Source organism: Papio anubis, chromosome 1 (assembly GCF_008728515.1).
Source record: "Papio anubis isolate 15944 chromosome 1, Panubis1.0, whole genome shotgun sequence".
Lineage (NCBI taxonomy): Eukaryota > Metazoa > Chordata > Mammalia > Primates > Cercopithecidae > Papio > Papio anubis.
The window spans coordinates 29,849,871-29,875,748 of NC_044976.1; the positions used below are offsets into that span (position 1 = coordinate 29,849,871).

General features: G+C 44.5%; 1 protein-coding gene across 1 annotated transcript; it reads right to left on the reverse strand.

The window, feature by feature from the left end:
- Positions 1-6,591: 6,591 nt before the first annotated feature.
- Positions 6,592-8,082, reverse strand: LOC100999736 (dnaJ homolog subfamily C member 8). The gene has a single exon (XM_009203569.3). The coding sequence runs from the start codon at positions 8,041-8,043 to the stop codon at positions 7,282-7,284; it is 762 nt and encodes a 253-aa protein (XP_009201833.3). The 5' UTR covers positions 8,044-8,082; the 3' UTR covers positions 6,592-7,281.
- Between the last annotated feature and the right edge of the window lie 17,796 nt (positions 8,083-25,878).

Here is a 25,878-nt window from a genome sequence, read left to right on the forward strand (position 1 = left end):
GGTCAGGAGTTCAAGACCAGCCTGATCAATATGGTGAAACCCTGTCTCTACTGAAAATACAAAAAATTAGCCACGTGTGGTGGCAGGCACCTGTAATCCTAGCCACTTGAGGAGGCTGAGGCAGGAGAATTGCTTGAACCCGGGAGGCGGAGCTTGCAGTGAGCTAAGACCACCCCACAGCACTCTAGCCTGGACAACAGAGTGAGACTCTATCTCAAAACTAAAAATAAAATTAAAATTAAAAAAATAAGAAAATGGGAGAAACAAGCTTGCCCACTGAGAGCTGGACTGAAGAAATCAGTATCTAGGCCGGGCGCAGCAGCTCACGCCTGTAATCCCAGCACTTTGGGAGGCCCAGGCAGGCGGATCACAAGGTCAGGAGTTCAAGACAAGCCTGGCCAATATGGCAAAACCCTGTCTCTACTGAAAATACAAAAATTAGCCGGGCGTGGTGGTGGTCACCTGAAACCCCAGCTAGTCGGGAGGCTGAGGCAGGAGAATCGCTTGAACCCAGGAGGTGGAGGTTGCTGAGATCACACCACTGCCCTCCAGCCTGGGCAACAGAGTGACACTTTGTCTCACACACACACACGAAAAGAAAGAAATCGGTATCTAATGAATGACAACAGGGATGTGCAGAGTCACCTTAAAAGGCCAGGCTACCTCTAACTCCTGAGAAAGATTCTTTGCTTGGCCAAACTTATTCAGGCTCTTGAATCTTCTCCTAAACTCATCTGAGCATTTCCTTGTAAAATTGGGTTTTAGCTAAAGAACCCCACTTAATCCCTTTAGGCAGAATACCTCATCTTCTACCCCTGATCATCCTTGATATCTGATCAGGTTCCTCGTCTTCCACCCTTCCGTAGGTGATGTCTGGTCACCCCGGCCTGTCTTCAGCAAGAATCCTGTTAGGTCAATTTAGTCAGAATCCCCCTTAGTCCTGCTGTTTCTTCTTAGTAATTTTTCCATCCACTGGCCCCCACCATCCTCCATGACTAAACTCCCACTTGCCCATTCTGTATTCAGAATCGAACCCAGTCTCTCTCCCCCACTGCAAGACCCCTGTTGCAGTGGTCCCTAATACCTCTCAAAATGGTCCTGAATAAAATCTTCCTTATCATGTTTTCACAGGTATCACTGAATAATTTTTCCTTTAATGGTCCTACAGAAGTTGGCAGGCACCATGGTGGAAACATCGACTCAACTAAAAGAGATGAGTCTCCGTGATCCCAAGATGCTGAGTGTTGTTCAGGGAGGGTCGGCTTGGCCATTGGACCAGTGACCAAGCTGAGCCTTGTGTTCGAATGGACAGGGGGTGTTCCTGATGGACTCTGAGGATGGTCCTTTCCCCATGGTAGGCTGGTGCTCTGGAGACCTAGGTGTGGTGGGTTTTCTTAGCCTGGGGCCATAAACTCAGGGTTTCAGCCTCTAATGCCGTTGGGACTTGGCAGATGCATGAGGAAGCCAGGAGTGTCAGAGAATAGGGAGTAACGGGGTCTGTGTCCAGCATGTATTGGAGAGTGTACGTGTGCCTAAATGCATTCAGAATCAATGACTTTTAAAAACATGATGCCATCCTGACTCACACAGGGTCTCCACAGGAAACAGATGGTGAACTCTAATTAGGAAAATTGGGGTAGAGTTTATTTTCAAAAGGATGAATGACAAAGAAGGGTCTAGGGAGGTCATCAGAGAGAGTGCAAAACTCTGGGTCTAGCGGTGACCTGGCTGTCACTTCCCCTAGGCCTACAGGGCCAAGGGGTAAGAGAGGTCACCAGAACTCTGAAGGAGTCATTTAAAGTAGAGGTGGCCTGCCAGCGAGGAAGCTGGGGAACAAACCCCTCAGCCTGGCTCTCCCCTCCCTCTCATTGGCTAGGCTCTGCACTTACCAAATCCCATGAGAAGCTAGAAGGCAAGGAATCACGGCTGTGGACTTTCACATGAACAAGAAATTAACTTCTGCCTTATTTAGACCTCTCTTTTCCAGGGTCTTTTGTAACATCAGCTGAACCCGTAACCTAACAAATATACTCATAACAGGAAACATCTGCCAAAAAGATATGATAATCATGAACTTACACATATCTCGCAGAACATGCTTATTTTGGTGAAACATATAAAGCAAATCTGGCAGAACTGCAAGAAGTTTATAGACAAAGTGGAATTGTAGACAAATATATAGATAAAGTGGAAAATTTTAATTGAACTTTCTTAAAACCAATGGATCAAGTAGCAAAACATTAGTAAGGCTACAGAAGTTTGTACAATATAATTAAAGATCTCCAGCTACTAGATAAACAAGTTTTACACCCCCACCCACAGAATACCCATTGTTTTCAAGCTCATGTGGAACATTTTTCTAAAAATGCTGCCTACTTGGCAACAAAGAAAGTCTAAAATTTGTTCAAGGAATCAGTATCGTCAGTCACATTTTCTCATCCCAATATAATAAAATTAGAAATCAATAATAAAACGTTGGCCAAGAAAATCCAATATGTTCAGGAACTTAATGACTCATTTCTAAGTAATTCACAGGCTAGGAAGAAAATTATTAATATAATGGAAATTACAAGATATTTAAAACTGAATAACAATAAGCTAAAGTGAAACTTGGAGGGAAAACATGTTTATTAAAAACAGGAAGAATTGGTAACAAATGAATTAAGCATCCAACTCAAGACCCCAGGAAGAGATATCAGAAAACCCCAAGAGAATAAAATAAAGGAAATAATAAAGATAAAGCAGAAAGGGATGATACAGAAAACAACCTAAAGTTGAGATGAGACTTTTTAAAACCTTAATAAAATAAATAAATCATTAGCACAAAATAGACAATATTAGGAACAAAAAGAAGGCTATGGCTAGAGACGCAATCAAGGTTTTAAAAAAATCACAAGAAAACACCATGGGGACCTCCAGTTCTGGCAAGATATCAGACTAAGTTAATATGGAAAATCTAGGAGATAAACTCAGAAGGAAGAAGTGGTTTGTAAGAAAAAGTAGAGAATAAAAAAAAATCGTTAAGTGTTGACAATTCAAACAAGCAGAAACTTCATAAAAAAAATTTAGAAGACTGATTAAAAAGAAAAAGAAGGCGTGGCCAAAAAAAACCCAAACAAACTGGGAAAACAATATAGTGACAGACAGGACACTATGATCAGAGTTCAAAAGCATTCTAAGGTTGTGCTAAAGGTGGAAATTGATTAACTTCAGACTTTAAAACTGAAGTATACATGTTAAAAATTTACGGATGACTGACCAGGCATGGTGGCTCATGCCTATAATCCCAACACTTTGGAAGGCTGAGTTGGGAGGATTGCTTGAGGCCAGGAGCTTGAGACCCACCTGGGCAACATTGCAAGGCCCCGTCTCTACAAAAACTAAGGAAGTTAGCCAGGCATGTGACGCACACCTGTATTCTTAGCTACTGGAGAGGCTGAGGCAGGAGGATCACTTGAGCCCAGCAGTTTGAGGTTGCAGTGAGCTACGATTGTGCCACCGCACTCCAGTCTTGATAGCAGAGTGAGATCCTGTCTCAAGAAAATAAAAATAAAAACAAAAACAAAACAACAACAAAAATACCTCAGTACCTCAGTTTGTTTCAGTCGCTGTAGTTGGCCTTTGTTTCTTGCAGCTAAATGCATCGGGCAAATACTAAGCAACAGAAAGCTGGTGTCACTTTATAAATATCAAACAACCTGAATACAAAGGTTTTTTTTTTTTTTTCTTGAGACAGTCTTTCTCTGTTGCCAGGCTGGAGATCTCAGCTCACTGAAACTTCTGCCTTCCGGGTTCAAGCGATTCTCCTGCCTCAGCCTCCCGAGCAGCTAGGACTACAGGCTCACGTCACCCCTCACCAGCTAATTTTTGTATTTTTAGTAGAGATGGGGGTTTCACCATGTTGGCCAGGATACTCTCCATCTCTTGACCTTGTGATCTGCCTGCCTCGGCCTCCCAAAGTGCTGGATAAAGGTTTGAATATAGCTAAAGCAATCCTTGAGGGACTATGTGTGTTTACTCTTAAATACATACATTTGATAAGAATAAAGATGACACATTAATGATTCAGTATCCAATTTAGGAAATCAGAAAAAGACAACATAATAACAGCACCCCATCCCCCACCAAATAGCAGGAAATAATAAAGAGAGAAATCAATAAAACAGAAAACAAAGAAACAATAGAGATGGTCAAAACAAGTGACTAATAAAATAGATCTATTTCTAGCAAGTCTGAGAAAGAAAAAAAGAAGGCCCAAATAATATTGGAAATGAAAAGGGGAGGACATGCGCAGTAATGTCTGTAATCCCAGAACTTTGGGAGGCTGAGGTGGATCACTTGAGGCCAGGAGTTCAAGACCATCCTGGCCAACATGGTGAAACCCTATCTCTACTAAAAATACAAAAATTAGCCAGGCGTGGTGGTGCATGCCTGTAAGTCCAGTTACTAGGGAGGCTGAGGCAGGGGAATCTCTTCAACCCAGGAGGCAGAGGCTGCAGTGAGCTGAGACTGTGCCATTGTACTCCAGCCTGGGCAACAGAGAGAGACTCTGTCTCAAAAAATAAATAAATAAATAAATAAAATAAAATAAAAGAAAGAAAAAAGAAATGAAAAGGGGAATTTAAGTACAGATAATTTCAATCATAAGAAACAATATCATGGCCGGGCTTGGTGGCTCACACCTGTTATCCCAGCCCTTTGGGAGGCTGAGGCGGGTGGATCCCAAGGTCAGGAGATCCAGACCACCCTGGCTAACACAGTGAAACCTTGTCTCTACTGAAAATACAAAAAATTAGCCAGGCGTGGTAGCGGGCGCCTGTAGTCCCAGCTACTCAGGAGGCTGAGGCAGGAGAATGGCGTGAACCTGGGAGGCGGAGTTTGCAGTGAGCCGAGATCGCGCCACTGCACTCCAGCCTGGGTGACAGAGTGAGACTCCATCTCAAAAAAAAAGAAGAAGAAGAAGAAGAAAAAAGAAACAATATTACACAAATAAATTTGAAAATGCAATGTAATGGGTGTCTGTAAAATGTAACGTCAAACCTGACTTAAGAAATGGAAAAGTGGCCGGGCATGGTGGCTCACACCTGTAATCCCAACACTTTGGGAGGTCAAGGTGGGCCGATCACTTGAGGTCAGGAGTTTGAGACCAGCCTGGCCGATATGATGAAACTCTGTCTCTACTAAAAATATAAAAATTAGCCCGGTGTGGTGGCATGCTCTTGTAGTCCCAGTTACTCCAGAGGCTGAGGCAGGAGAATCGCTTGAACCCAAGAAGCGGAGGTTGCAGTGAGCCAAGATTGTGCCACTGCACTCCTGTCTGGGGAAAGAGCAAGACTCTGTCTCAAAAAATAAAAAGAAAAAAGAAATGGAGGCCGGGCACGGTGACTCATGCCTGTAATCCCAGCACTTTGGGAGGCCGAGGCACATGGATCAAGACCAGCCTGACCAACATGGTGAAACTCTGTCTCTACTAAAAATACAAAAATTAGCCAGGCATGGTGGCGCACACCTATAATCCCAGCTACTCAGGAGGCTGAGGCAGGAGAATCACTTGAACCCGGGAGGCAGAGGTTGCAGTGAGTCAATATACCACCGCACTCCAGCCTGGGTGACAGAGCGAGACTCCACGTCAAAAAAAAAAAAAAAAAAGAAAAAGAAAGAAATGGAAATGAGAAATAATAACATTAAAGAAATAGTTGTTCAGATCATTCTGTTTTTATCTTTTCAATCTCTCCTGGACCTGTAGTTATCATATCATTTGCATTCTTAGTATTTATTAATTTGTGCCTTTCCTTTTAGAAGAAATCAGCCTTGGAGGTTTGACTATTTTTTTAAATCTTCTCAAAGAACCGACTTTTGGCTCATTAATCCTCTTTGTTTTCTGTTTTATTAATTTTTGCTCTGATCATTTCCTTTGTTCTGCTTTCACTAGGTTTATTCTATTGTTCTTTTTTATTTCCTAAGTTAGAGCAATATATAGAATATTTTCAGAATTCCAGTCATAACCTCCCCCATATCCCCCAGAGGTAACCACTACTCCAACTTCTATCTCCATAGATTAGTTCTGGTCCCTTTTGAATTTCATACAAATGGAATTAGAGGGTATCTACTCTTTCTGGCTTCTTTCACTCAAAATTAGGTCTGTGAGGTTCATCCCTATTGTTGCCCGTTTCAGTGGTTGTGTGTGTGTGCTTGTGTGTGATGTGTTTTGGTGTATAGCATTCCATTGTACAAATATATTACAATTTATTTTTTATTTTTTATTATATTTTTTGGGGGGTATAAAAATTTATTATACATGCCGGGCGCGGTGGCTCACGCCTGTAATCCCAGCACTTTGGGAGGCCGAGGCGGGCGGATCACAAGGTCAGGAGATCGAGACCACGGTGAAACCCCATTTCTACTAAAAATACCAAAAATTAGCCGGGCGTGGTGGCGGGCGCCTGTAGTCCCAGCTACTCAGGAGGCTGAGGCAGGAGAATAGCGTGAACCCGGGAGGCGGAGCTTGCAGTGAGCCGAGACTGCGCCACTGCACTCCAGCTTGGGCGACAGAGCGAGACTCTATCTCAAAAAAAAAAAAAAAAAAAAAAAAAAAAATTATTATACATAAAGAATATTACCACTAACAAATGCAGACAGGCTAGGACATGGTACTGGGTGGAGGACGGCTAGCTCTTTGGAAAGTGAAAGGTTTGAGTGGCGTGGACCTCATGCCACGCTGATTGGTCAGTAGATGGGGGCACATGCCAAACACCACAGGGCATCAGGGCATCAGATGCCGCTCTGTGTGCCCACAAGTGTTCCCTGTCTCATCTGGGCCTTCGAAGGGAGCACACCCAGAAGCCAGCAACTGAAGCGAAGGGGCTTCCTAAGGTGCCCCTTCCAGGCTTGTCTCTGAAGTCACAGCAACACCATTTTAAGCAGTATGTTTAATCGGATGATTTCCACAAACTATCCACGAAGTTTCTAACCATCACAATTCAGTGAAGTACAAAACACTGAGTGACAGGCTGTGGGGAGAGAAGGCAGCACCAGTGGTGGCACCTTCCAATCCTGGTTGTTCTAGGGGCAGGGAGAGGGGAAGGTCTTTTTTTTAACCAAGCCCTTCATTTCAATGTACAAAAGAATTACTCTGATCAATATTAAATTGTATTGAAAACAAAATGGACTAAAAAGCAAATTCTACTCTATGTTGGGGTGGAAGTGGGAGGAAAGAATGAGTCCTTCGAAGCAGGAAGGGAGATAGCAGGGGGAAGGTTCTGTGCCTGTGACCCCGGGTGGTCACTCACGCTGCTCCATTTTTATTTTTGGTGGTCTCAGGAAGGTCCGATTTTTCTTCTCTTTCTTCCCCTTTGTATTGGCTTGGAAGTTTCGCCAGCTGTCCACACGACCATCTCGACTTTCCTCAAAGTTTTTCTGCCACTCTCTTTCCCGTTTGGCTTTTTCTTGAGCTTCAATCTCTTCTTCCCTTTGTTGTTTCCTTTCATGCATCTCTTTGGCTTCTCTCTCTTTCCTTTTAATTTCCAGCTCAGCAAAGAGTTTCATTGTCTGTTTATATACAGCTTGTTTGAACAGTTCAGGATCATCCTCCTCTACAATTGTAGGTTTTCCTTCCTTCTTTAACTGTTTTTTTCGCTCTTTCTCAGTGTGTTCCACGTATTCTTTTCCTGCCTGAATTACATCCAGGGCCCTCTTCTTTTGCTCCTGATCCAGTAGCAACTTGTAAGCTTTGTCCACAGCTTCAAAAGCCTTTTGTGCTCTGTCAGCATCATCTTGATTTTTGTCAGGATGCACCAAGATGGATAACTGCCGAAACCTCTTTTTTATTTCCTCATCTGTAACTTCAGGATCTATCTGAAGAACCTCAAATGGGTTCAAATTGAAGTAAGAGGAACCAGGACGGGTCAGTCTTTCAATCTGATTTTTCGATGTTAGAACCGAGTCTCTCTTCTCTATTTGTTTCACCTCACTGTAAAAGGTCATAAAGGCTTCCTCGGTGCTGCCTCCGCTGCCCGAAGTCCCGCTCTCTCCTGAAGCCGCCATTTCCCCGGACCAGCCACCACGTCTATTTTTTATTTTTTGAAACGGAGTCTCGTTCTGTCACCCAGGCGGGAGTGCGGTGGCACAATCTCGGCTCACTGCAAGCTCCGCCTCCTGGGTTCACGCCATTCTCCTGCCTCAGCCTCCCGAGTAGCTGGAACTACAGGCGCCCGCCACCACACCCGGGTAATTTTTTGTATTTTTAGTAGAGACGGGGTTTCACCGTGTTAGCCAGGATGGTCTCGATCTTCTGACCTCGTGGTCCACCTGCCTTGGCCTCCCAAAGTGCTGGGATTACAGGCGTGAGCCACCACGCCCAGTCCTACAGTTTGTTGATTTATTCAACTGTTGATATACATTTGGGTTGTTTCCAGAAGTGTGTTTTTAAATTTCCAAACATGTGGTATTATTTCTCTCTTTGTCACCAACTCTTAATGGTATTTTGACCAGAGAAGGTGATGTGTATCACTGTGACTCTTGAAATTAAGACTTGCTTTATGGCCTGGCATGTAGTCCACGTCTGTAAATGCCCCATGTGTACTTGAGAAGAATAAGCATTGGGTGTTGGGTTCTCTTGTGTCACTAAATCGAGCTTGTTAATTGTGTTGTCCAAATCTTATACCTTTACTATTTTTTTTTACTGATTAGTCAATCAATAATGAAAAGAGCTATTTTGAAGCGTCTCACTTCTAAGAGTGTATTGTCAGTGTGTTATTTTTGGCTTGTCTCTACCATGTTGCTTTTTTGTTTTCAATTTGTCCCACTTTGCGGTTGCCTTCTTGCCTTTTTGAAAAGCAGACTGAGCTTTTGTTTGTTTTCTTACTTCACTTTTCTGTCTACTGGTTTGGAAATTATTGACTCTATTCCTATTCCTAGAGTGGTTCCCCTTAAATTTTTGCACTGCACACTTAACAAAGCCTAAATTTAATATTTCAACCCTACTTCCAAATAATACAAGGACCTTGGAAAACTCCAACTCCAATGGCCACCCCCTTCCTCCTTACATTCAAATTTCGTTTTAGTCCTGGCCCTTTTGTTTTCAGCCCCCCAAATTGCCATCATGATTATCATTATACTATTCAATGTTTGTTTAGATTTATCTCCATGTTCATCATTTTTATTTCCTCAAAACTTGTTCTTGTATCTCAGGCATCTTTTTCGATCATTTTTTCTTTTCTGAAGTATATGTTTACACATTCTTTTACTGTAAGTCTGTTGGTAGATTTTATTTTATTTTTTTTTTTTGAGATGGAATTTCGCTCTGTCACACAGGCTAGAGTGCAGTGGCTCGATCTCGGCTCACTGCAAGCTCCACCTCCTGGGTTCACGCCATTCTCCTACCTCGGCCTCCCGAGTAGCTGGGACTACAGGTGCCTGCCACCACGCCCAGCTAATTTTTTGTATTTTTAGTAGATACGGGGTTTCACCGTGTTAGCCAGGATGGTCTTGATCTCCTGCCCTTGTGATCCGCCTGCCTTGGCCTCCCAAAGGGCTGGGATTACAGGCGTGAGCCACCGCGCCAGGCCATCTGTTGGTAGTTTTTTTTTAAAACTTCATTTTGAGATCATTGTAGATTGACATGCTGTTGTAAGAAATAATACAAAGATTCCTTATACCTCACATCCCCTTTCCCTCAATGGTAACATTTTGCATAAATATAGTGCAATAGCACAGCCAAGAAAATGACATTGATGCAATCTACTGATCTTATTTAGGTTTTACCAGTTTTATATGCACGTGTGTGTGTGTGTGTGTAGTTCCATGCAATTTTAGCAAATGTAAACTTGTGTGACTGTCATCACAGTCAAAATACAAACTGTTCCATCATCAGAACTGGTTACCCTTTTATAGCCACTACTACTTCCCTCCCTCCAACATCCCAACCCCTGGCAACCAGTAATCTGTTCTCTATCTCTACAATTTTTTTATAACGAGAATGTTATATTACTGGAATCATAGTACATATAACCTTTTGGGACTGTCTTTTGGCTTTTTCTCACCCCTGCACAATTCCCTTGAGATCCATCCACATTGTGATGTGTATTGACAGCTCTTTCTTTTTCATTGCTGAGTAGTAGTCCATGGTATGAATGTACCATAGTTTAACCATTCATATACTGAAACACTGGGTTGTTCCCAGTTTTTGACTATTACAAAGAAGGCTGCTATGAACATGCATGTGCAAGTTTTATGTGAACAAAATGTTTCATTTCTCTGGAATAAGCACCCCAGACTGCACTCACTGGACCGTAGCCCTGTGCTTTCTAAATCTGCAAATGACTTTAATCCTCATTCTTGAATCATAGTCTTTACTGGGTTCATGTGTCTGAATCAACAGTTTTTTTCTCTAGGAATTTTGAAGAAATCATTCTTCTGACTTCTATCTTTAATGGCTATTGTTGCAAAATCTGCTGTCTGCCTAATTGCAGTTCCTTCGCACATAATCTATTTTTCCTCTCTGGCTGTCAATAGTTTTTATTCAGCTTTGGCATTTTCCAGTTTCAATTCAATATATCCAGCAGTCCTCCATCCTTTCTATTCCCTCTATCTGGAAATTTGCTTAGTAACATGTTAGATCCTATTATTTTTTTCCCCATATCACTTTCTTTTCTATTCTCCATCACCTTGTCTCTCTCTATTGAATTCTGGTTAATTTTTTCATATCTGTCTTTCAGCTTTCTCTTCAGCTATATCTAACCTACTGTGCTTTTCAAAACCTTTTTTTTTTTTTTTTTTTTTTAAGGCAGACTCCCTCTTTCACCCAGGCTGGAGTGCAGTGGCACGATCTCAGCACGCCACAACCTCTGCCTCCCCGGTTCAAGTGATTATCTGCCTCAGCCTTCCGAGTAGCTGGGATTACAGATGCGTGCTACCACACGCGGCTAGTTTTTGTACTTTTAGTAGAGACTGAGTTTCACCATGTTGGCCAGGCTGATCTCAAACTCCCGACCTCAAGTGATCCACCCATCTCGGCCTCCCAAAGTGCTGGGATTACAGGCACGAGCCACCGTGCCCAGCCTCAAATTTTTTAAATTGTGAAATATAACACAATATGGAAAGGCATATCAAATACAATTGCACAGCTTAAACAATAATTATAAAACAAACATCTACGTAATCCTCATGAAGTAGAAGATGATAGGCAATCCTAAAAGCTCCCTGTGTACATCCCATCACAATCCCTTACTTTCTCTCTTAAAGGAAACCATTACCCTCACCTTATGGTAATTATTGTCTTGCTTACTTTTTCTAGCTTTGTCCTCTCTGCATGCCTAAAGATGTGTTTTAACCTGTTTTTGGATTTTAAATAAATGGAATCTTACAGTGTGTATTATTTTTGTCATGCTTTTTTATTCTACATTGTGTTTTTAAAGATTCATTCTTTTTGTTATGAATAGCTATCATATGTTTAGTTTCACCACTGTATACTATTCCATTATATGAATATACCACAACTTACTCATACATACTTTTGTTGATAAATACCTGATTATTTCCATCTTGTGGCTACTATAATGTTGTTTCTCACCTGATACCTAGCCCAGACATCAGGTTTTCTTTCTTTTTTTTAATTTCAGCATCTCATTTTCCTTTGTAGTGTCTCTATTTAGTTGTTTTTTCCACATCTGCCTCATCACTTTTTTTTTTTTTTGAGACAGTGTCTCCCTCTGTTGCCCAGGCTGGAGTGCAGTGGCATGATCATGGCTCACTGCAACCTCTACCGCCTGGGCTCAAGCAATTCTCCCACCTCAGCTTCCTGAGTGGCTGGGACCACAGATGTGTGCCGCCATGCCCAACTAATTTTTTTTTATTATTATTTGTAGAGACTAGGTCTCGCTATGTTGCTCAGGCTGATCTCAAACTCCTGGGCTCAAGCAATCCTCTGGCCTTGGCCTCCCAAAGTGCTGAGATTACAGGTGTGAGCCACCATGCCCAGCCTGCATGATCATTTTTTAGAGTATCTTTTTGCTTCTTCATTTTTGTAATTTGATGTTATATTTACTAAAATATTTTATTCACAATTATGGTGTTTTATGTTCCATGTTTGATAAATCCAATATCAGAAGTCTTTGGGGTCTAAGTTTATTATTTATGGTTTCCAGCTGGCTCTCAGTCATGGTGACTTGATTCCTTGGGATTTTTGTTAACAGTGTGATACAGGTATGTATTTATCTTTCTTCCACATGGAAAACTAGTTTTCCCACCACCATGTATTGGAGGGAATTTATTTAAATGCCAACTCTGACATAGGTTGAGCTTCCAGTTTGCACAGCTCTGTTTCTGAGCTTTCAATTCCATCCCAACCATTTATTTGTACATCCCTCTACCAATATACCTTCCTACCTTAATGACTTTCATTGTATACATCTTGATATGTGGAGGGTGATTCTCCTCATTTTGTTAATTTTCTTCAAAATTACCTTGGCTACTCTTACCTATTTGTTCTTTCATATGACCTTAGGATAAGCTTGACATGTTTCCCAAGATATTAATTTTTAAAAACTCTTCTTTGAACCTCTTATTGAAAGTAAAATAAATTTATAGGTTAATTTAAAAATAACATCTTTACAATTAAGTATTTTCTTCTATGAGCAAGTTATACTTCTCCATTTATCTGGGTCTCTTGAATGACCATCAAGAAAGTTTTAGGCCAGGCATGGTGGCTCACGCCTGTAATCTCAGTACTTTGGGAGGCCAAGGTGGACAGATTGCTTGAAGTCAGGAGTTCGAGACCAGCCAGGCCAACACGGTGAAACCCCGTCTCTACTAAAAATACAAAAATTAGCTGGGTGTGGTGGCAGGCTCCTGTAGTCCCAGCTACTTGGGAGGCTGAGGCACAGGAATCTCTTGAACCCGGGAGGCGGAGGATGCAGTGAGCCAAGATCGCATCACTGCACTCCAGCCTGGGTGACAGAGCAAGACTCTGTCTCAAAAAGGAAAAGAAAAAGAAAGTACAAATTTCTCCATAAAAATTTTGCATATCTCTTAGGTTTATTCCTAGGCATCTCATAGTTTTTTTATGCTTTTATAAATGGTGTCTTTTATAAATAGCATTTTATGTTTGTTGCTCAACAACTGGGATGTGTTCCAAGAGAGGATTTTATTTGTTGTGTGAACATCACAGAGTGTACTTACCCACACTTAGATGAGATAGCCTACTACATATACACCTAGACTATATGGTACAGCCTGTTGCTCCTAGGATACAAACCTGCACAGCATGTTATTATACTGGTTACTATAGGCAATGCAATGGTGAGTATCTGTGTATCTAAATATATTTAAACATAGAGAGGTTACAATAAAAATATATTATGAAAGATTTTTAAATGGTACACCTGTATAGGGCACTTGCTATGAGTGAAGGTTGCAGAACTGGAAGTTGCTTACTATACACTACTATAGACTTTATAAACTGTACACTTAGGCTACACTAAATATATTTTTAAATTTTTCTTTAAAAATAAATTAACCTTCACTTCAGTAACTTTTTAAATTTATTAAAACTTTTTAATTGCTAAAAACTTTTTGCCAAGCATGGTGGCTCATGCCTGTAATCCCAACACTTTGGGAGGCCGAGGTGGGAGGAGGCCAGCCCAGACCCTTAGCTGTCACAGTATTATGGATGCTGGCAGAAGACTTGAGAGTCTTGGGTCAGAGACAAAGGACTTTATTACTCATGGCCCAGGAAGCAGCATCAGCTTCATGTCTGAGTCAATAGTTTCACTTGCCCCCAAGTCCCACAGTGATGTTGAGGGCAGTGGGGGTGGTATAGACGGATGACGCACATGCAATGAGTTTGCATAATAGCAGAGGAACCCTGAGTTTAGGGAATGGAAATCCCTGACCTTTGCAACTGTAAAAGTTATCAGAATCAAAATGGAGTCACTAATATGTTAAAAGTGACAAATAGAGCTGGAGAAGGTCATGAAGAGACAGCTCTCACGTACAAGTTGCCTGATCACAAGAACTATCCCAATTAGTCAGGCGTGATGGTGCATGCCTGTAGATCCAGATACCTGGGAGGCTGAGGTGAAAGGATCACTTGAGCTCGGGAAGCAGAGGTTGCAGTGAGCTGTGATGAAGCCACTGCACTCCAGCTTGGGCAACAGAGGGATACCCTGCCTAAAAAACAACAACAACAACAAACCCTATCCCAAAAGACTGCAACAACCATCACAATCTTACACACAAAATACTGCAAGGCTATCTGCCCAGAAATTGCCTGTCCATCCTCAGACTAGTGCCATCCTTATTATTGATCCTTGTAGCCAAGGATAATTATCTTGAACAATGGTGGATTCCTCCTCATTTTTCCCTCAAAATCTTTTGCCTTTACCTTCATGAATATGCATATGGTTTACTATGGCACACATATTCCCATTGCAATGCCTATTCCCGAATAGATATCATTTTCTTTTAGAGAGCCTCTTTCTCTGTTTTTTAGGTTGACATCACAAAGGGAGACATTATTAGGCCGGACAGTAATCAGTCTCCTGTTCAAGAAGGAGACACTAACTATATGTTCCAAAGATGGTTAATATACCAACATCCTTGAAAAGACAGTCCAGAACAAAAGAGCAGTTAGTGCCTCTGTGTGCAGGGCATCCAGAAATGAACCAGATCCATGGAAAATTCTCTCTCAACATGAACCTTCTCAACAGTTTTAATAGTTTGCCTGTAGAATCTCTTAGATTTTCTATGTAGATGATCACATGATCTATAAATATAGAATGACCATTTTATTTCTTTCTTTCCAGTGGTTTATACCATTTACCATTTATTCCTTTTTTTTTTTTTTTTTTTTAAGGCGGAAGCTTGCTGTGTCACCCAGGCTGGAATGCAATGGCGTGATCTCAGCTCACTGCAATCTCCATCTCCTGGGTTCAAGCAATTCTCCCGCCTCAGCCTCCCTAGTAGCTGGGATTACAGATGCACGCCACCACATCCGGCTAATGTTGTATTTTTAGTAGAGACGGGGTTTCACCATGTTGGTCAGGCTGGTCTCAAACTTCTGACCTCAGGTGATCCACCCACCTCATCCTCCCAAAGTTCTGGGATTACAGGTGTGAGGCACCACGCCCTTCTGATGACCAAGGTTTTCTGGGCCAAGCTCTCAGGTTCCTGCTCCTTGGTCCATAAGAAAAATTCTCTCTTCCAGTAGTCTCTTCAGCTCCTGCAAAAACTCAGGCCACTCTGCCAATGAGGTCAGACATACCGGGACTCCAGGAGTGGTCAGGAGAGGCATGACTGAGGCTGCGAGCCCATGACATGGGGCATGGAGTCAAGTCATGCTTGTTAGTAGGTAGTGAGGCTGTGATGAAGTTCAACTGGGAGGACTCTAGCTCTTGCCCTCCACTAAGGACCCTACTTTATATCATCAACAATAAAAGGGATATTGTTCTTCCATAATCAGTCTTTTGCTTTCTTTCCCAGCATGTCGGAATCTGGGTGAGGAGGAAAAGGACTATTTAAAGGAGACCCCCTTGAAAACTGGATATCCATATGCAGAAGAATGAAACTAGACCCCTATCTCTCACCGTATACAAAAATCCAACCAAATGGGTTAAAAACTTAAATCTAAGACCTCAAACTATGAAACTGCTACAAGAAAATTCCCCAGGACATTGGACTAGGAAAAGATTTCTTGAATTAAATCCCACAAGCACTGGCAACCAAAGCAAAAATGGGCAAATGGGAATACATCAACTTAAAACGATTCTGCACAGCAAAGGAAACAATCAACAAAGTGAAGATACAACCCACAGAACAGGAGAAAATATCTGCAAACTATCCATCCAACAAGGGATTAATAAGAAGAATATATAAGGAGCTCAGCCTGGCGCGGTGGCTCACACCTATAGTCCTAGCACTTTAGGAGGCCGAGGCGGGTGGATCGCCTGAGCTCAGGAGTTTGAGACCAGCCTGGGCAACACGGTGAAACCCGCCTCTACTAAAATGCAAAAGAAATTAGCCGAGTATGTCATCTTGCGCCTGTAGTCCCAGCTACTCGGGAGGCTGAGGCAGGAGAATAGTGTGAACCCAGGAGGCAGAGGTTGCAGTGAGCCAAGATCAGCCACTGCACTCTGCCTGGGTGACAGAGCAAGACTCCTTCTCTCTTTTTTTTTTTTTTTTTTTTTTTTTTTTGACGGAGTCTCGCTCTGTCGCCCAGGCTGGAGTGCAGTGGCCCGATCTCGGCTCACTACAAGCTCCGCCCCCCGGGTTCCCGCCATTCTCCGGCCTCAGCCTCCCGAGTAGCTGGGACTACAGGCGCCCGCCACCTCACCCGGCTAGTTTTTGTATTTTTTAGTAGAGACGGGGTTTCACCGTGTTAGCCAGGATGGTCTCGATCTCCTGACCTCGTGATCCGCCCGTCTCGGCCTCCCAAAGTGCTGGGATTACAGGCTTGAGCCACCGCGCCCGGCCGAGACTCCTTCTCTATTAAAAACAAACAAACAAACAAAAAGGAATATATAAGGAGCTCAAGCAACTCTATGAATCTAATAATCTGATTAAAAATGGGCAAAATACCTGAATAGACATTTCTCAAAAGAAGACATACAAATGGCAAACAGGCATATGAAAAGTTTCTCAACATCAGCAAACAAAGTTATCCCATCTTCATTCCACCTACCTTGTTCTAGCTGCTGGCAGCCGACAGGATGGCGTTCACCCACACTGAGGGTGGGTCTTCCTCTCCAGTCCACCGATTCAAACATCAGTCTCCTCTGCCCACACCCTCACAAACACACCCAGAAACAACACCAGCCATCTAGGCATCCCTTTATCCAATCAAGTTGACACCTAATATTAACCATCATACCATGCATAAGTACATAACAATAAAGTAGCAAGAAGATGCTACAAAAATTGAGATGTGGTATAAGATAACAAAAGTTTAGAAAATACTCAAGTAAAAGCCTATTTAGTGAGTAACAAACCAGTATTCACCATCAACACCCCACCCCCTAACAAATGCAGACATCTGGAACATACAAGGAGGGGAGAGATTTTTAAAGAGAGGGAACTGCTTTCTGAAAAAAATTAAATGATCTTCGACAGTCACGATGGTTCACACTTGTAATCCCAGCACTTTGGGAAGCCGAGACAGGCAGATCACCTGAGGTCAGTAGCTCAAGACCAGCCTGGCCAACATGACGAAACCCCGTCTCTACTAAAAATACAAAAATTAACCAGGCATGGTGGCACGTGCCTGTAGTCCCAGCTACTCAGGAGGCTGAGGCAGGAGAATCGCTTGAACCTGGGAGGTGGAGGTTGCAGTGAGCTGAGATCGCACCACTGCACTCCAGCCTGGGCGACAGAGTGAGACTCCGTCTCAAAAAAAGAAAAAAAAAGTGAGTGATATTTTTCATAAGGACTAGAGTGCCTACAGGGAGTGTTGATGTCTAGGGTAAATCCTTCCTTATGTGGCCCAGGGTGGAGGCTGGAGTGTCTGTTTGCATGTCTGCCCCCCTGCCACGTACCCTAAGCCTGCTGGTTCATCCTCCCCCACTCAGTCCGTGAAAGGACAACCTAATGACATTTTCAGACATGCAAAGATTCAGAAAGCTTTCCTTCCATGTACCCCTTTTTAAAATGCTATTTGAAAATATACTTCAGATAAAGGGACATAATTCGAGAAAGAGAGACATAGCGGATTCACAAAACAGTGGAATTAACCCAGTAGCACAGTGAATAGAAATACCAGAGGTCCATAAAGCCATCCGTCAAAATTACAACAGGAAGTCAGAAGGTTTGGAGAAGAACGTCTTTAGGAAGAAAATGGGCTCCATTCAACAAATAATGTAATTAAGAAGCTGGAAGATTTTAATGACTTGACTTAAAAGGCATATGTTTCTTGTCTCAAGGAGAAAAGAGGAAAGCAATTACAAACTCCACGAGAACAAGAAATTGTGTAAGAAAGTCATGGTCCAAATATGAAGTGAATTAAAATGTCATATGACTCTGAATAGCTGAGGGAGTGGAGGAGAATAACTTCAGCTTGAAGCCTGGAGCGTTTCCCTTTGAGTAGCATTTAAACCATAAGATTATAGTTCCTTCTCTGTGTGTCCCAGGATTCTATTTGGCTCTGTAGAGAATAATGTTTATAGAATCATCATATTATTTAAGAACACGTTATTGATTTTCAATATTTGAAATTCAGAGATAGACAATACACAAAACTAGAACATTTCAGTTATGGATATAGAACTACATGCAAATGTAGCGGTTTAGCAAAAGGAATTAGGAGAGAAAGCAAGAGTGATGTTTCATCTTACACAGTGGGGAGTTAACAGATAGCGCATGAAATTAATGGCACAAGAAAAAAGAGCTGGAAATATTTGTATCTAACCAAACTCTGGAGGGAAGTTACCTTTGCTAAATTCATCTCATCTTTCTTTTCTTTTTCTTTTTCCTTTCTTCTTTTTTTTTTTTTTTTCAGGCAGGGTCTTCCTCTGATGCCCAGGCTGGAGTGCAGTGGTGCAATCACAGCTCACTGCAGCCTCAATCTCCTGGGCTCAGATGATCCTCCCACCTCAGCCTCCCAAGTAGCTGGGACTACAGGCACCTGCCACCAAGTCCAGCTAATTTTTTGTATTTTTTGCAGAGATGGGGTTTTCCCATGTTGCCCAGGCTGGTCTTGAACTTCTAGGCTCAAGTGATCTGCCAGTCTTGGCCTCCCAAAGTGCTGGGATTACAGGCATGGGCATTACCGGTGGGAGCCACAACACCTGGCCATAAACTCGTCTTTCATAGTAGGAATTGTTTCAGACGCTGTTAGTTCTTCAATAACTACCCCTTCCTCTACCTTTAGTCACAGAACCCTTACATCTCAGCTGGACACCACCTGACATGGCTACCCAGACACAAATTACATTTCCCAGCCTCCATTGCAGCTACATGTGATCAGTTGACCAAATTCAGGTCAAGTTGATGTTAGCAGAAGTGATGCGCCTTTCCGCTTAGTTGAATTATGGACGTGACCAGCCATCTCTGACCTAGGTCGAGAGTTTTTTAATTTTTGTGACAGAGTCTTGCTGTGTCACCTAGGCTGGAGTGCAGTGGCATGATCTTGGCTCACTGCAACCTCTGCCTCCCAAGATTCAAGTGATTCTTATGCCTCAGCCTCCTGAATAGCTGGTCTTACAGCTGTGTACCACCACACCTGGCTAATCTTTGCATTTTTAATAGAGACAGGGTTTCACCATGTTGGCCAGGCTGGTCTCGAACTCCTGACTTCAAGTGATCCACCCACCTTGGCCTCCCAAAGTGCTGGGATTACAGGTGTCAGCCACTCCACCCAGCCTAGGCCAAGAGTTTTGTCATAAATATTATAGTAGCTAATAGTTATATACATGCTAAGTACCCATGGGGCACCTTTCAAAGTGTTTTGCAGGTATTAACTCATTTAACTCAATGGGGATGTGTAGTCACCTCCTATTGCTGCTGTAACAAATTAACCACAAACTTAGTGGCTTAAAGCAACACAAAGTTATTCTCCTACAGTTCTGGAGGTCAGACATCTAAAATCAGTATTTCTTTCCAGGAAAATCCATTTCCTTGCCTTCTTCAGCTTCTACAGGTCACCTGCGTTCCTTGGCTTGTGGGCCTTTCCTCTTATCACCACGACCGCTTGCTTCCATCCTCACATCTCGTATCACTACTCTGACCTCTTGCCTCCTCTTATAAGGACCCTTGGATTTCAAGGAGCCTACCCAGATAATCCAGGTTAACACCCCCAACTCAAAATATTTAGCTTAATCTCTTCTGCAAAGTCCTTTTTGCCGCATAAGGTAACATTCAAAGATTCTAGAGATTAGCACTCGGACATCTTTGGGGAAATATTATTCTCCCTACCACAGATGGGTGCTATATCATCCACTTTTAGAGATTATGAAACTCAATGTTTCATGCCCAGGATCACATAGCTAGTAAGTGGCAGATCCATGGTTTAAACCCATACAATATGGTCCTAGAATCTGTTCATGTAACCACCATACTCTTCTATCCTGGCAGAATTCTGGCTTTCTGATGACCATGGAATTGCCTGAGCAGCCCTGGATATCCTGCAGAGAGAAAGACACTTTTTTTTTTTTAAGACCAAGTCTCATTCTGTCGCCCAGCTGGAGTGCAATGGCACGATCTCGGCTCACTGCAACCTCCGTCCCCTAGGTTCAAGCGATTCTCCTGCCTCAGCCTCCCGAGTAGCTGGGCTTACAGGCGCCCACCACCACACCTAGTTAATTTTTGTATTTTTAGTAGAAATTTTTTTAGTAGAAAAATTTAGTAGAATTTTTTTATTTTTGTACTTTTAGTTTCACCATGTTGAGACCAGGCTGGTCTCAAACTCCTGACCTCAAGTGATTGACCCGCCTTGGCCTCCCAGAGTGCTGGGATTACAGGTGTGAGACACCTCACCCAGCCAATAAAAACACTTTCAACTTTCGAAGCCACTGTCATTTGGTGGGGCTCTTTGTTACAGTCGCTATATTCAAATACAGGAGTTAATAGGTAATCCACAGAAATAAAAATAACGCTTTTCATTTTTTCTGAATGGTTTGAATAATTTTACAAGGAAAATGTGTTGTTAATTTCAAATAACACAAATTTTAAAATCAAACCTGCTTAAGTTGCGGGACAAAACTGCCGACCTGTCTACGTCGCACCTGGGTTAAACCCTCCCACCATCTTTGGGATAGATTGAGTTCAAGCACCTCAGCCTGCCCTGGAGGCCAGCGTTTCACCCATCTTTTTGTTTCTCATTGCTCCTCTTCATGGGAAGACTCTCAGGCCAAACTAGTATTTGTTGCATACTAGTTTGCAACAGGCCTTTCACCATGCCCACTCCTTGCCTGTGCTCATGCTGTCCCCTCTACCCGGAATACTGCCCCTTCTTCCTCTCCCACTCCTGTCTAGCATGTCTCATTCAAAGCCTAGCTGTGAGCTCCTATTCATCCCTCAATACCTAGCCCAAATTGCCTCTGGAAATTTTTTCTGTTTATCTTGGTCTTTCTCTGCCCTGCTAAATATTTTCCTCAAATGTCTGGTGATCCAGGTTATAGTTTGAAGCCCCAGCTCCCCACCTTTCCCACCACACACACACACACACACACACACACACACCCCTCCCAGGAAGAACCGGCCCCTCCTTCTTTGCCCTCCCCCACTTGTGTGTCCCTGTGTCAAAATAATCACACCAGCACACATTTACTATGACCATTGTTTATTATTAATATTATTTATTATTTTAGGATTTAGATCTTTAGCAGCTCCCAGGACCAATACATGGCTCAAAACAATACCAAATGTCCACTTATGTCACGATGTCTGACAAATGATGACCACTCTGACTTCTTAAAATGTTAAATTATTTTTAAATATGTGCATGTGTATGATTATGTCTGTCTCTGCCCTGCTGGTGCCGCAGCTCCTGATGCCCTGCACACCTATCTGGTCTCAGAGAATCCTTACAAATTCTGTATGGCAAAGGTCCTTGTTAGTTTCCTCTTATAACCAGCAAAGTGAGGTACAGAGAAGCTGTTAGTTTTCTATTGCTGCTGTAACAGATTACCACAAATTTAGCAGCTTCAAACACAAAGCCGGGCACAATCGCTCACGCCTGTAATCGCAACACTTTGGAAGGTCAAGGAAGGTGGATGGTTTGAGCTCAGGAGTTCGAGACCAGCCTGGGCAACATAGCGAAACCCTATCTCTACAAAGAATACAGAAATTAGCCAGGTGTGGTGGTGTGTGCCTGTGGTCCTGGCTACTTGGGAGGCTGAAGCAGGAGGATTGCTTGAGCTGGGGAAGTTGAGGCTGCAGTAAGCCATGATTGCTCCACTGCTCTCCAGCCTGGGCGACAGAGTGAGGCTCTGTCTCAAAAAAAAAAAAAAAAAAAAATATATACACACACACACACACACACACGTGTGTATACATTATATGTATATATATAATATGTGTATATATACACAAATAAAAACAACATAAGTTTATTCTCTTATGGCACTAGAAGTCAGAAGTCCAAAATGAGTCTTGTGGGGCTAAAATCCAGGGGTTGGCAGGGCTGCATTTCCTCTTCATCATCTTGTCTTCTCTTTCGGACCCTCCCGGCTCCCTCTTATAAGGACCATGTGATCACACTGGGCCCACCTGCATAATCCAGGATAAACTCCTCATCTCAAGACCCTTAATTTAGCCACATCTGCAAAGCCGCTTTTGCCATGGAACATAGCCACAGGTTCCGGGGTTTAGGACGTGGACATCTTTGGGGGCCATTATTCAGCCTATCACAGAGATGAAGGAAGTGACCAGCCCCAGATCACCCAGTAGTAAGCAGCAGAGTGGCGGTCTAATCCCAGTCTTCCTGACCCCAAATCCTGGCTCCTGACCTCCCCTCAACACCAGGGGCGGGGTGGGGACGGGGTGGGGGCGGGTGGGTGGAGATGTATTTTCTGTGGTTTCTGCGCACTGTTGTTTGTGCTGTCCCATTCCGCCCCCACCCTGCCTCCACAAGCTCCATCCTGATGCATTTCACACCACCCCTGTCCACTCGTCTCCATGAGGGTCTCCCTAGCCTAACCAGGAGAGTCTCCGTCTCTGCAGCCTACCCAGTCTCCGAGTTTGTTGAGTGAGTATGTGGGTAAGGGGACAGACAGAAGGCTGCCGGCTCCAGTCCCTTCTCCCTGGCTCCTGCCACTGACTTGAAGATGTTCTCTAGGCCGGGAGCGGTGGCTCACACCTGTAATCCCAGCACTTTGGGAGGCCAAAGCAGGAGAATCACTTGAGCCCAGGAGGTGGAGGTTGCAGTGAGTCATGATCATGCCATTGCACTCCAGCTTGGGCGACAGAGCAAGACTCTGTCTCAAAAAACAAAACAAAACAAAAAGGGAAAATGATCTCTAGCTTTGGGAGTCACAGAGAAAGCCTGACTCTGGGTCCTGGGCTCCTCCTCTCCTAGTGGCTGCCTGTCTCCTTCAAGTCACCCAGACCCTGAAGGAGGGGGCCCATCCAGAGGAGAAGAGGCACAAAGGCTGAGGACCTGGATATGGGGAACAGGAGGTCTCTGGGTCCCTTCCTGGGCATGAGCTCCCAGAGGCCACTGCTGTTGGCCAAAGACCAAAACACTGCAGCTGCTCAGTGGTCTCCCTAGGCTCCGCCCTCAGAATCCCCCTTTCCCACAGCACAGCCCATCTCTCCCCTCACCCACCCCACACCTCGGCCTGCTGCCTGATCTCTGCTCTTCTACAAAGCACCTCTGCCTTCTCCAGAGTTTTCCTATCCACGTTCCCAGGTCTGTAGCGGCATTAGCAAGAGGAAACCCAATTACATTCCAATTACTCTAGTCCTAGCCAGACAGAGGTTACTGTAAGTCACAGCAGGATTGGGAAGGAGGAGGAGGTAGCACCTGGGGCCAGTGCCTAGGGTGACACTTGAAGATGGATATGACAGGGACCTGTGGCTCAGAGGCTCAGGATTAGATCAACAAGGCTGGGGCTGGCTGGTTCCAGGAAAGAGGTCGTGTGGGCCCCTGTTGACAGACAGCTCAAGCACAGCAAAGCCTTGAGGCCAGTCCTCCCTGGGCAGAGGAGGCGCCAGGGCTGGGAGCCCAGCCTGGACATGGAGGACCTGAGGTCCCTGGGGCCCTCCCTTAGACATGGGCATTTTGCCAGAGTTCCCAGAGCCCAGTGCTGTTGTGCTGAGGACCAAAATCCGGCAGCTTCTTGTAGGTCTTCTAGAGCACTGCTGGTTCCCACTGCCCTGCCCCCAGGATTTTCTCTGAGCATACACCCACTGTCTCTCATGCCCATCTAGGCCAAGTAACTGGTCTCTCCCACCCTTAGGCTGTGGCGAAATAGGCCAGATTCAGGACCAGAGGGGCTGCGAGGCCTAGTGCCTCCAGGCCACAGCCCTGGCTCCTGCTGCTGACTTGAAAATGCCTGGCCAGGGTCTGCTAGGGGAGACAGGGAGATCTGTTGCTTGTGATGGCAGGAATCTCTCAGGATCCCTTGACCTGGGGAGCAGCCATCTTCGGGGTACCAAGGGATAAAGGGTGGGGGAAGGTTAGCAATTGAGATCCCTCTTAAGTGGAGATGGGACTGACTCTGTGAAATTGTATACTGGGGGGAATTCCCAGCTATGATTTCCTCCCTACATAGACATGCACCACCCTGTATCATGACTTGGGAGAACCTGGCGAGCCCCTTGCCCACTCCAACCCGTGGTATCTGCGAAGCCCTGAAATATGGAGATCTGCACTCTGGGCTAGGTTCTAAGCCTGGGCTGTGCTGGGCTTGGCCGGTGCCTACCGCCCACACAGAAAAACATGAATCTGTACCTTCCACACCGCTGGCTGCACCTTGTTTGCCGCAGCTGTCATTGGAGTGTCCCCACACGATCTGCCTCCCATCCCCCCCACGTGCTGCAGCCCCCTCTTCAGCCCCTACATAGCAAACAGTCACAGCTCCAGGTTGGGGGGAGAATGTGGGGGGATAAGATGAGTCACTGCTGTAGGAACAGATGTACCAAGTTCCGCATACGCACACTCACATAGCCTTGCACACAAAGGCATGGCCACACTCACATTCCCTCACTCACAGGGAAACACACTGGGGGGCCAGTGCTAGTCAAAGCCACAGTTGAACATTCAGATCCACACTGAGAAACACACATCTCCTCACACATACACATTCCTCCCAGACACCAAAACACAGAGACAGATCAAGACCCAGACAGACACATCCCACCCAGGGTGACCTCCAGTCATCAACCCAGAGCCCATCCCCTGCTCATATGCACAGTCAGACACAAACACACTGGATTCCCTAGACACACACCACTGCCCTTACTTGAATTCAAGACTCAAACACAAACACACACGCATGCATACATATGCAGACATGCACGCACCCACCCACCCCCACACACACACACACCCGCCCCTCTTCTGAGTCTCTTCACTCATTCTCCTACCTTGGCCAGCACCTAGGGCAGGCAGGATATCACCCACCATGCAGATGCCATACCTGCCCAAGGACAAAGTTCTGCCTTGAGTTTAGCTTCAGTCCATCCTCCTGTTCTGCAGAGGTGAAGGTCACTGGCCCCCTCCCTTAGGCTGCTCCAGTTCCTCTCCCACACCTCTTATGCCTAACAGTGCATCTCCAGAGCCTTTGAAAAGGGCTTTGGCTGCAACGGGAAAGATGGTGGTTACATCCCAGGAGTCACCTCCCAGGAGGGAAAGAGTGTGAGTTTCAGAGGGTGACGTGTTAGGAAGGTCCTATCCTGAGGTAAGGGATGGCCAAGGTGACTGCATGATGCTCAGGCAGTCACCCTTCACCTACCTGTGATTTCCAGAATCCCCAACCTTCAAACCTTTGCACCTGCTGTTTCCTGACCTTGAATACCTTCCTCAAATACCACGATCCCCCTTGCAGGGCTACCGTCTTATTCTTCAGGTCTCCAAGGAGATGCCCCTGCTCCAGGAAGCCTGTTCTCATGCCCTGGCTGAGTCGGTCTGTCCTCCCGTGCCCCACAGTTCCCAGGGCCCTCACACTCTCCTCACACCACAGGTTAATTGCCTGGGTGTACACCTGCCTCCCCCAGCAGCCAGAGGGAGGGAGGGAGCCAGCAGGTGAGGGAGCCTCTGTCTGGTGAGAGAGGCTCATAGGCCTGAGAGGGGCAGAGGCTTGAAGCCCCGCTCTGCCTCTGCTGTGCGACCTTGGGCAAGTCATTGCCCCATGTGGGTCCAGTGTCCTCATCTCTAAAATGGGGACAATAATGACCACCTCACCAGGCTAATATGAAGATTAAATGAGATCAGTCATCATGTGCATTATA

Excerpts from the sequence above, each read along its gene's own strand:
- LOC100999736 (XM_009203569.3), bottom strand. The coding sequence starts at position 8,043 with ATGGCGGCTTCAGGAGAGAGCGGGACTTCGGGCAGCGGAGGCAGCACC.